This window comes from Schistocerca gregaria, chromosome 9, assembly GCF_023897955.1.
Source record: "Schistocerca gregaria isolate iqSchGreg1 chromosome 9, iqSchGreg1.2, whole genome shotgun sequence".
Taxonomy (NCBI): domain Eukaryota; kingdom Metazoa; phylum Arthropoda; class Insecta; order Orthoptera; family Acrididae; genus Schistocerca; species Schistocerca gregaria.
In genome coordinates, this window is record NC_064928.1 from 140,860,459 (window position 1) to 140,873,803 (window position 13,345).

Sequence of the window (13,345 nt, forward strand, 5' to 3'; positions counted from 1 at the left end):
ACCTGTGTGCCAGACCGAGACTCGAACTCAAGACCTTTGCCTTTTGCAGACAAGTGCTCTACCAACTGAGCTATCCAAGCACGACTCACGATCCATCCTCACAGCTTTACTACCACCATTACCTCGTCTCCCACCTTCCAAACTTAACAGAAGCTCTCCTGGGAACCTTGCAGAACTGGAACTCCTGAAAGAAAGGACATTGCAGAGACATGGCTTAGCCACATCCTGAGGGATGTTTCCAGAATGAGATTTTCACTTTGCAGCAGAGTGTGCGCTGATATGAAACTTCCTGGCAGATTAAAACTGTGTGCCGGTCTGAGACTCAAACTCGGGACCTTTGCCTTTCGCGGGCAAGTCCTCTACCAGTATTTTATGACCTACTATAAGATTTGCCAAACAGTGTTTAAAACGATGCCAAAAGATGGAATACAGATGTAGAGAAGTATCTGATATGTCACATATTACAGAAAACATAAAAATATCTGCTATACAAGTCATAATCTATACATATATCAGGACATGACATTCAGATTTTCAGATCTGTGGAACATTCTGTCACAAAACAAATGATACAAAGTTAAAACTACAACATTACAATGCTAAACTATAGCAATAAGTGCAGAGCCAATTTAAATTACTAGTATTACAAATTACAGGTTTATATCTATAAAGTAAAGTCTTCAAAAGCAAAGAAAAAATTCAGAGCCTAAGTGTACGACAAGTGAGCCGACTTGAAAAATTCATGACGCCAGAACATGAGTAGGAATACAACACAAAATCAATCAGCCACATAAACCAGAGTATGCTAGGCTATGTTGACTCATAAAAGAAGACAATAATGAACAAATAGTAGGGCCTAAGCTTATGATGTTGGGACCAACCTATCAATCGAAACCACACCGAATACAGTCCGGAAGAAATGTTTTGACACAACAAAATAAATACAGTCCATAATCATATCCATAAGTTCAATTATATGTACAGAGTAATTAGAAGAAGCATCTAGCCTCAATCAATAGTTGCACACTCTCCTTGAGTACACATACACAGTCGCGATGACCAGGGCTACCCAAAACAGAGTTAAGCATGAGTTTGCCACAACTCAGGTTTCAATGAGCTACAATAATGCAGTACTCAGGATAAATATGGATAATCAGAGTCATAAATAGCTTTGAATGATGACATAATTGAGTAACTTGAGGACCAAAATCATTGTGTGAAATCAGAAATGTATACATCTTGTTCTACTGTCTATACTCATAAATGTCATGCACGCTATTTGCTAATTGTTCATACAAAAAAACCTACATACATGGAGGCCTAGAAGATTCATTTACAATAGATAAAAAAATAAATACTAATTGAAAGTTACATAATGTATTGGGAAGTTAATCCTTCTACTTACAAAAACATACATTTATGTGGAATAACACTCTCCATGGCAATGACTACCTATCTTGACAAATAGTTCCATGACCCCTTCATATAGAATAATTTCTGGCTTACAATTTACAAATTTCAGTCACAACACTGATGTAATTGACAGATGCTTGAGTTCATTACCCGACAGCTGTGATCTCTTGTAAGTTGACTGGACCAGCTAGGGTGCAGCCATACAGGAGTGTGAGAGAGGATCCACCCACATCTTTCAGTTTCCTCCCGACATTTCTCATCGCACGCTTCAATGGATAGGTTACTTCCTGTGTAGCATTCACATCAAATCCTGCAACATTATTTTGTATACTAAGTATGCTGTTCAATGTCTCCCTCACATCACATTGCATATGCTCTGCCTATTTATAGGGTCTATTGAAGAAACAGTTATATAGTGTTTACGTCAGAATGGATTAAAAAATGTTCACTTATGAAACTTTAATAAACAGAGCTAAATCCAATGAAAAAAATGAACTATTAAGGTGATATACACAGATAATTTTTACAGTACAAGATAGGAAATTTTTTTACTAGATATCAGATTGCCCCTTTTCAAATTTGGAAAAGGACCTACTCATTTAGTATCATAGTATATCTGTATCAAATTCTAAAGCACAAATCTATTACAGAACATAATTGAATGGCTGTACGAACCTGTAAATATAGTGCAGCATAGATTTAAACTAGAAATCACATCATCTTACAAACTGCATTCCTGATGCACAAAACAGAATTATATAGTTGTATGAACCTGCAAACATAGTGTAATTTTCTTCCAGACCTGGGATAACTAAGCATCCATGTTCAAAGGTTTTGTCTCTTATACTAAAAGTTAAAAGTACCTGCGATTTTATGAATTTGCTTTGCTTACCTGTGGTGCCGCTTATCTTTACATCTACAATGGTCATTTCCACAAAATTCTTACTATACTTGATCTTGTCCCTAAATTGTTCAGACACACCACAAATCAGGCTACGTGTATCACTCAACAGCTACCATCTGACTGATCAATCTTAATTTTAATGTAAAGACACCCAAAATCTGAAAGTTCAAATGTGTGTGAATTTCTGAGGGACCAAACTGCTGAGGTCATCGGTCCCTAGACTTACACACTACTTAAACTAACTTAATCTAACTTATGCAGCAAACAACACACACACCATGCCTAAGGGAGGACTCGAACCTCTGGTGGGAGGGACTGCACACTCCTTGACACGGCAACTCAAACCGCATGGCCACTCCACGCGGTCACTCTGTGTGGCTCCCAAAATCTGAATCATCCTCTCTGGTTTCAGACACTTCATGTAAAAGATCACTCTCAGTTTCATCAAATGCTACATCCTCACTGTCTTTTCAGGGTTTTATTAACTTACTAGTATCATAACATTGCTTTGGTTACTCATGTTGTCAGGTAAAGATTGAACGCAGTTAATAGATTCCATGGCACAACTAATGTCATTCGTTAAAGAAGGAACACAAAACAAATTACTGTCAAAATTGCACTTTCTGCTCAAATCCTCTTTCACTTCATTCCACCAACTACGATACAAATTCTGACTAACGATACAAATTCTGACTAACCATAGCTAACTTATTCCAGAATGCACATTTATATATGTTACCATCAATCTGGTTCTAAACAGACTTCAAAAAGTTTTCGCCTTTATTCTCTAGCCTCACAGATAACTCACCTTTACTGTTCTTTTTGGATCATTGCTCTACATAACATTAGTGAAAAACAGTTTTGACTGGACTGGCATTCCATGACTCCCACTTACATCACATACATTACTTACCTTACCTGCACTGTCAACATAGTTCACAAGTAACTTTGAAACTTCATTATTGTTAAATTCCACAAATACCTGATACTCATCATCATCATATTACTCCAAAATTACTTCATCAACAACATCACTAACAATACAAGTCTCATCTCCATCAAAGTCATTTATTTTACCTACATTCATTTTCAATAAGCCACCAGTCTCAGACTTATCAACTTCAGTCATTTCACAGATCTCATTCACATCTACATAAAAAATATCACCTAGTTCAGATCCAATACAGTCATCACCTGATGTACATACATCAATAACATTGTTTTCTGAGCAAGAGTAGAAATCATTAGTACATACTCTATCAAAGTTCTCACTACTCTCACATCCTTTTTGTGATTAGCACCTACACCACTATAATTAGACATAGAACCCAAAACTTTTGATCAAAACATAAATAAGAAATCTGATATTCCTTCTATTCAATTCCAGATACACGTGCCGTATCTTTAACACTGTTATTACTGTGTAATTGCAAGTGTAACTTAGAGGTCCTTTACATGTTATGTTTTCTCTCCTCGAAACTGTGGGCCTTCATTGAGGTGAACTGCCATTTCCTGAATAGTTGCTTCTATGATTGTTTCTTCTATTAAAATGCCCATGATTATCCCCATCATTCCTATCCTGCTGATGTTCAAAATTTCTCTCTCTATTGACATTTTGATCTATTAGAAGTTACTATTATCTCTGCTTCTGTAATTACTCTTTTGTGATTTCTATCATTGTGATTATTTTGGTACATACTTCTTTCTACTTCCCTATCCATCCTGTCAACATATCATAAGAATTGTTCAAGACAATCATCAGGTCCATGTGCTAAATCCCACTGCTATTGTACTTGTAATCTCCTTATAAGTGCATCAATCAAGGTATTTTCATCAAATGGTTTGTCGAGGTTTGCTAACTTTTTAAGTTGGTTCTTCAAAACTCTTTCAAAGTGCCATCCCTAAGACTATAATTAGGACCTTTCAAAAATTCACTTTTAATTTTTCCTCGTTCTGCTTCTGACCAAAATTTATTTTTAAGAAATTTCTCGAAACTTTGATATGTTTCCCACTGACTTAAATTTAAATTTACCCATGACAGAGCTTCGCCTTCAAGACATATTTTAACAAATTTAATTTTTTGATTGTCATTCATGCCTGGTGCAAAACTTTCTTTGCAGTGATGCAGAAAATCCACTGGGTGAAAATTGTCTGATGGAAAACTTTTGATAGGATTGTTGGACCACACAATATCATTGTTTGCACACAGACTTTGGTTCACATAAATTCCCTGAACTGCTGAAATTTTTTGTTCTAAAACAGTTACATCAGTTTGCATATTGTTTTCGACATTTAAAATTTTTTAGCTTAAACTGGCAATATTTTGTTCCATTTTTTCCACCATGGCTTTCTGTTCAGCTCTTGACATAAAAAACATGTTCCAATTGCCTCACTGACACAACTACCAACTCATTTTCCAAAACAATAAATTTATTTTCTAAAACCCCAACATTTTCATTGACTCTTCTTAACACCTTTAACAACCCATTTCTTAACTCTGAAACTTTATTACTAAGTTGACCCATCTGATCCTTTACTCTATCTATTTTGCTATTTTTTTTTCAGTTCTTTTTACAGTTATCTGATCATTAACTGCACTAAATTTGCTATTCTTATCTGTCTGCATTTCCTCTAGTTTTGCCAAAATTAGCTGCAAAATATCAGTTTTTACTGTGATTCTTGAGTGTCTTCTGGCGTATTTGATAATCAAAATATCCACGGGTGTACTGCTGGCCCATAGTGTCCAACGGCCACAATATTTCGGCGATCATACATGTCGCCATCATCAGGTGACTGACGGACTGAGCTCCTGTGAACATGCCGGTAAGGAGATCCGTACGCTATGGATGCTCAGGTGGAACTGGGTTCGGTCAAGGCGGCGGCCGATTTAAATACCCTCTGCCCGGTCGCGCGGTGGAATGGATTGCGACGGCGTCTGAGATGACGTCGGTGTGATGGCTCTGTCCGCCGTGGTCGTCACAACTATACGTTTGCTCGATTTACTCTTGAATAACCCAATCGCTGGTTCCCAAGCCTTGCTAAGATTATAGCCACAGTCACAGTTTATGAGGTCGTCATTTGTGCGAATTTCGATGGCGTCTCTAACAACGCTGTCCCAGTATCTCAACGTCTGTACCAGAATCCTCGTGCGTTCGTACTCCATAGCATGATTTTCCGACAAACAATGTTCAGCGACCGCCGACTTGCTCGGATACATCAGTCGAGGGTGCCTCTGGTGTTCACGGCATCGATCCTCGACGGTACACATCGTCTGACCAATATACGACTTGCCACATTGACACGGAATCTGGTACACGCTGGCCTTCCTCAGACTGAGGTCATCTTTGGCGTTCCCCACCAGTGCACAAGTTTTATTTGGAGGACAAAACACAGTTCGGACTTGGTGTTTCTTCGAAATGTGGGCGATTTTGCTCTCCACCAGTGCAAGAGTTTTATTCAGAGGACAAAACACAGTTCCGACCTGGTGTTTCTTCAAAATGCGGGCGATTTTGCCCATAGAGCACGCCTGTATATGAAATAAACGCAGTTCCTACCTCCTCCCTCGTGATTTCATCCATTTCCACAGTTTGTGCTGTAGTGGTTGGGTGGACAGGACGTTGAATCTGCCCTCTGAGTACCCATTTTTTTCAAAATACTGTTCTCAGATATGAGGGTGGTGGTAGCTGTCTGCGAGCAAATACAGATCAGTGTGCATTGTCTTCCGATACACGCCATGACCTAGGGTCCCGTCAGCCCTTCTTTTGACCAAGATGTCAAGGAAAGGTAATTTACCATCCGTTTCAGTCTCCATATTGAATTTGATGTTGGGGTGTATGGAGTTTAGATGTGTAAGGAAGTCAAGGAGTTTATCCATACCATGTTGCCAGATGATGAACGTGTCGTCCACGTAACGGAAAAAGCAAGTAGGTTTCCATTCGGATGACGACAGGGCTTCCTCCTCGAAGTTCTCCATGTACAAATTAGCTACCACCGGTGAGAGTGGGCTACCGATGGCAGTTCCCTCCGTTTGTTCATAGTATTCTCCATTAAAAAGAAAATACGTGGAGGGCAAGACATGCCTAAAAACTTCAGCGGTCTTCTCGTCAAACTTCTGACTAATCGATTCTAATCACTCTCGCAGGGGAACCCTCATAAACAAGGAAACGACGTCAAAACTCACCCTGATGTCTGACTCATCCAACCTGAAGCTATCAAGGTGGTCGCTGAACATTGTTTGTCGGAAAATCATGCTATGGAGTACGAACGCACGAAGATTCTGGTACAGACGTCGAGATACTGGGACAGCATTGTTAGAGAGGCCATCAAAATTCACACCAATGACGACCTCATAAACCGTGACTGTGGCTGTAATCTTAGCAAGGCTTGGAAACCAGCGATTGGGTTCATCAAGAGTAAATCGAGCAAACGTATAGTTGTGACGACCACGGTAGACAGAGCCATCGCACCAACGTCATCTCAGACGCCGTCGTAATCTGTTCCACCGCGTGACCGTGTCGCAGAGTGTGGACGGCGGAGGGAGTGCACCGTGGGCAGAGGGTATTTAAATTGCCCGCCGCCGCTACCGAACCCAGTTCCCTCTGAGCAGCCTTAGCGTACAGATCTCTGTGCCGGCATGTTCACAGGAGCTCAGTCCGTCAGTTCACCTGATGATGGCGACATGTATGATTGCCGAAATATTGTGCCTGTTTGGCACTGTAGACCGGCAGTACACCCGTGGATATTTTGATTATCAGTTTTTACTGTTTCTTTACTGACTTTGATTTCACTCGCCTCAGACATGTCCTGACTGGATCCTACAGCTTTCGTTTCTACCTCACTCCTAACCATGTCCCTATTCATTTTGTTAACAAGCACATGAGCCCACAAATAAATTTACTTCTCAAATAGTTTGTACTTATACCTTGTTTCTGATTTCCCTGCTTGTAGTTGTAAAGTCCTCTTTCATTCAATCTGGTCCATCATTATTACTAGAAGATCGTCACTGTTGGTGTGATTTGCTTTGTTGGACCACTTTCCATTTTGTTGCTTCATGTGATCAGAAGTTGATTCACACATAAATTGTACATGAAATAAATCACTTTACTTTTTTGCAAGAGAAAAAATTTCATTATTAGTCATTTAATCCCAGATGAAGCCCACACTTGTAACCTTCCCCTCCCTCCCTGAAATATAGCTTATAGTGTATAAAATTATATGAAATTTGTCAGAAAAACAGCTGAGATAATATTGACCTGTCCTGAATAATATGTCTGATTTCGACTACTTCTGTTGAGGTAAAATAATGCTAGAGGAGGATGTCCCTTTACAAACTCTTTGCATGGACCTCTAGTGGGGGGGGGGGGGGGGGGGGGGGAAGCGCTTTCAGTGTCATTCATCACTATTTATCAAATGCTGTAGATTTTTTTGTTAAAGCCTTTAATTGCCAAGATCACAATAAGAAAACAGTGCCTACTGTTTTCAATGGTCAAATGGTCATCTTCATATATGGAAGCTGATATAAAAAGTCACAAGTTAGGAATACTTCAGAATACAGTAGCATTAACAGGAGTAATTCTACAAACTTGGGGGCCAGCAGAAGTGTGTAAACTCGGAAGGGTGTTCCTGGAGCCAGACTGTTGCAATTCCTGCTGGAATTTCCCAAGTCCTTCGGAATGCACACTGCACATAAATGCATGCAGGAGATGAGAGAGGATGCTTATGTACATGTCACCTGTCAGAGTTGTATGTAGACATACCAGGAGTCCAATATCACTCCAGTTGCACATGGCCCACACCATTACAGACCCTCCGCCAACTTGAACAGTCCCCTGGTGACATGCAGAGTCCATGGATTTATGAGGTTGTCTCCGTAACTGTACATGTCCATCTGCTCAATACAATTTGAAACAACGACTTGTCTGACCAGGCAACATGTTTCCAGTCATCAACAGTCCAATATTGGTGTTGACGGCCCCAGGTGAGGCATAAAGCTTTCTGTCATGTTGAACAATTCCCTTTAGTCATTGTTGGTTCCTTTTTTGCAGAATCATTTTCTGTCCACAGCGATGTCAGAAATTTGATGTTTTACTGGATTCCTGATATTCACAGTACACTCCTGAAATGGTTGTAGGGGAAAATCTCAGCTTCATCGCTACCTTGGAGATGCTCTGTCCCATCACTCATGTGCTGACTATAATGCAATATTCAAATTCACTTAAATCTTGATAATCTGCCATTGTAGCACCAGTAGCCAATCTAACAACTGTGCCAGACACTTGGTGTCATACATAGACATTGCTGACCACAACGCTGTATTCTGCCTGTTTACATATCTTTGTTTTTGAATATGCGTGCCTATACCAGTTTCTTTGATGCTTCAGTGTATTTACAGCATACATATGTGAAACATACTGTGTAAATATCAATGTACCAAACTGGGTGCTATAACGATGCTACATTCTTCTTGATCGTTACTTAAAATTACCTAACATTTTCCTGGAGTTAATTGGAGGAAATAACATAAATTTGCAACTTCTCATTATTTATTGACAACAGAACTGCATTCTCGACACGTTTAAACAAAGCAATTCACAGACATCACTGATCTCTTTGACAAGCAGACAGAAGATGAAATGCTAGGTAGTGTCGTGCAATGTACCAAATGTAAAGGCCCATGATAGTAAACTACAAAATAATGTATCTATGTAATAATCCAAGTATAAAACTGTTTAAAAGTTAGAGCATTAGATTGTGTCTTACACTACCAAATGCGACAGCCCTTTTGATACATGACAACATTATGTGTGTATTTAACGAAATGTTATAGTAGAGTTGACAGATATGTAAAATATATAATGAATTAAAGCCAAAGGGCAACAGCCCTTTTACTCTACTGTAGTTTAATGAAAAATAGTTTGGGCTCTTTTTATGAGCATATGTCCTTATACGAATTTTAGGAATGACTTGTCCATTGTATTCCTCACTATATTCTTATTTCTGCTTCTAAAGTATTTATAAATAACAGACTGCATAGTGTCACATTTTGTTTGAAGTGTTAACAGGTTTCAGCTTAGTGTATCTTATTTCCTAACTGTTTGTGCAGTTCATACGATGACCTAATACGTGTGGTTTGCCTAAAGAAAATGTACTATTTGGTTTCTTTCCATACTCTTTTATGGGTCACAATGAAGAATGTTGTGATGTCTCTATGTTGCCCCCTTTTATCAACCCCATCTTTCAGCTCCTTCCTTTTCCTCATTTCCTTCTCCCCCCTTCTCCTTCCCTAATCCCCCTCCCCTGCTCTCCCCTGCCCTGTTCTCTGTTCTCAGGAGTGATACCAGTCCTTGTTTCTTCCTGGGATTGCTGTTGCCCTTTGGCATTACTCCTTTATACTTTCATTTTATGTATCTGCCCTCCTTGAGCCATCACATTTGATACAGGGTAAGACACAACCTAGTGTTCTAACTTCTGTTTGCACCAATGAAGTGACAATTTGAAAAAACTTTTGTTGTTGGATTTCATAGATTCATTATGTTGTCATTAACCATCATTGGCTCTAGCATTTGGTACAATGTGATACATAATCTAGCCTTTTAACATCTATTTGCACCAATGAAGTTTCAATTTTAAAAAGAAGTTTCTGTGGTCATACATTCTGTTGGGCATGTTTGTGGTTAAGTGGTTTATGATAATAAGGTAATTTTAAAAGTGGTGATGACTTTGATTGTCATACTAATTCGTATTCTTTCCACACTATTTTATGGTTCACAATAGTTGATGTTATGTGTTCCTGTAGCATATTACTTTTGTTTGTATATGCTATATGTGTTGCGGCTGCTGCTGACTGTTTGTTGGTTTTAAATGTCCTGTTGTTTCCAAAAACATTTAACAGATCGTACATATGGTAGTTGATTTGTACTATATTGTATCTGTTGTTTTGTCTTTGCTAATTGAAAATCATAATAAAGATGTTCCTTGCATCCTACACCCCCCCCCCCCCCCTCTATAAAGAAATAATTCCCTCACTGCCATGCTCAGTTCTTTCTCAGGAGTGGTTCCATTTCTTGCCTCTCCTTGGCATGACAGTAGCTTTTTGGCTTTAATCGTATACATACTTTAAGCATCCGACATTAGTTGTTCACTTTTGGATTAAACAGGTACATACATCATGTTGTTGTATGCCATTATGGGCCCAAGTGTTTGGTACAGTGGAAGACAAAACCAGGTCTTTTAATTTTTATGTTACCTGTTTTCCTAGGTACATATTCTGCACAGCTTGCTTCTAGTTAAGTGTTTTACAAATATGAAGTTATTCAAAAGATAATGTTTCTTTTCATACTAATTGTGGTTCACAGCGAACAATGTTGTGTGTTGCTATAGCACATGATTTTTGTTTGTATGCACCATATGTGATGCTGATGCTGTTTACTCATTGCTTTTAAATGTCTTATTGTTTGTGTAACATTTTAAAAAGCTGAAATGTGTTAGTTGACCTGTACTTTTGTTGTATTACTTTATTGTCCTTGATGAATGGAAATTGTAACGAAGAAATTCACTGCCTCCTGATGGCGCGCACCCTACCAGAGGTTTCCTTGTGACAGTGTAAGAACAAGATTATCAGTTGTGTTTGCCCTGCCAATGTTTGTAGAAAAATTTGACTTTGATATACATATATGTAAAATATTAATGTTTTGCATGCTGTTACAGAATACACCATTTTATCTGTTTGGTAAATATATCCTGGTATGATACACTCTGTATCCTGAAATATGCACCCAAGTCTTTTAACAGTTTATTGAGTAAATTGTAATTTTAACTTTCTGCCCCACACAATAATTTGAAAATGGGTTCAAGTAACCCAACACAAGTCATCCATTTTAAATAAAAAAAACTGAATCTTGCTACTTTGGCTGTTTTCTACATGAAACTAGTTAACACAAGTTTCTGTCACGTTATTAACCCAGCATGCTGGAAAGCCATGTAAATAATATTTTCAGTAGGAGATAATAATTGACTCTTCATTCATATATCATGAAAAAAGCAATGAGCTCAATATTGATCGTTATGGGAACTCTGCTAACACATTCCTCCATTGTGTTCTTTTTGCTTCAACCGTTGCTCACTGTTAGCAGAATGTAAATGTTAGTGGAATCATTGGACAGCAGTTGAAGAAAAATTTGAATTTTTAGTTTAGCAAGTAGAACATCAAAGTTGTCAGTATTGAAAGCTTTGCTGAACTCCTAAAAGCACGTAATAGTTACCTCTTGTTCATTCATAGTTTGTTTCAGTTTGTCAGTCACTTTTATAAGAGCATTTGTTGTACTACACTATTTCTGGGAACTAAATTGGTATTCATCTAAAAAGTTATTTCTGCAATTATTTTTTGGGCCATATTAAAGCTTGTCAGTTGCAGAAAAAAGTTTTCTTTCCTAAGAAGCACTGATTCTTTAAGGAAATGGATGGTTTGTACTCTTATGCCTTGGTGAAGTGAAAATGTCAGTATAGTGAAATACTGATTTAGATCTTCAATAGGAGCTACAGCTTCAGCTCTGGATTTGCTTTTCCTAGACCTCTTAGATTTTTCCACAAGATGAATGCTCTGTAAAAGTCCTCAGTTAATGAATGGGCATACCTGAGTTTTACAATTTTCACAGACTTTCTAACTTCATTCCATAGTTGCTTTTAGGTGTGATGATTCTCAAGGTCAGGTGCCATTTATATTTACTGTGTGCTGCATCTCTGGTACTCATAAGGTGTTAGAGTTGATTGGTAAGCCATGGTGCGACTTTTCTCCTGATTCTTATGGTTTTTGTAGGAATGTGTTTATTGTAGAAATTACTGAATCTCTCAATGAAATTAGGTACTTGATAATTCACAAGAAAGTTATGTTCTGCCATTTCCTACCAATAAATATCATAGGCCTCACCTGTAAGTTTGAGCTTATTCAAGCATTTAAAATCTCTAAAAGTAATCACTTGCAGTTTGTTCTTTGGTCATTACAATGAGTAAGCCATGTATCTTACATAATGAGCAAACCAGCCAGGTGCCGAGATTTGATCAGTGATTTATTCTAGTTGGAGACTTGGTTGTGAATATTTCAGTAAAAGTATGAGTGTCTGCTGTGCGATGAGTGAAAGTAGTGTAATGTCTGATCAAGAAAGTCTACGTGTAAATTTTGATATGGAGGAACTGTTATTTACAAAATGTATGTTTATATCTCTGGCTCCAATAGGAGATTGGCATGACAGCTGAGGTCCTGAAATATCCAAATGATCTCACTGAGATGGGCTGTTAAGGGTTCCACATTTGCATGGGCGAGTTGAAGTGTATTGCGATTGTGAATTATTTCTACTGTAAGCCTGCAGGTAGGAAGAACAGCTGCTGTGCAGACAGGCATGGGAAGTGGCTTGCACTGTGTGATAAAAAGAAGTGGTGTAGAGAGTGAAACAGGCAGGTAGGAGGCTGGGGAGAGTGGGGAGGTTCCAGGTCAGGTATGCTTGCCTAGTATGGAAGTTGAAGGTGTGTGTGAAGTTATGCAGAAAGACCTGTTGAATACAGGGGAATGGGAAACAGAGTATTCACTGCAAGGAAATATGGTTTAGGTTAGTGTTGAAATAAAAATCAATCATCTGTACTAAAACATGCAAAGTAGTGCATTGTACAGTTATTGTAGATTCTCTTAATCCTTTTTCCAGGAGCTGAAACATGAAGTAGAATCAAGTGGCAGTGAACCAGAAAGGTTTGTACAATTTTTATATCTCTTCTTTTTTATTTTGTGTGTGTATTTTTTACATTTTTATGTTGTAAGCATTGTGGCAGAGAATAATGTTATACACAGAATACTGAACACTGGAGACTAGTTCCTGTAATTTTTAAACACTTGATTGGCTGTGACATATTCAGCCCTGTACTCCTTTTCTGCTCACAGCTTGTGTTCCCCTAATTAAATTTTATCTATAGGGCTGTAGAATGTCAGCTCTTTGGAATTACTCACATGAACCTCTGGTAAAATTGTGAATAGTGATGAAG

General features: G+C 38.3%; 1 protein-coding gene across 1 annotated transcript in view; it reads left to right on the forward strand.

Moving 5' to 3' along the window:
• The window catches only part of LOC126291703 (zinc finger protein 391-like), a 230,347-nt gene that overhangs the window by 139,681 nt on the left and 77,321 nt on the right, over window positions 1-13,345 (forward strand). The window contains exon 7 of the mRNA XM_049985335.1: window positions 13,012-13,055. Coding sequence (XP_049841292.1) covers window positions 13,012-13,055 — 44 coding nt within the window. The remainder of the gene's footprint in view (window positions 1-13,011; window positions 13,056-13,345) is intronic.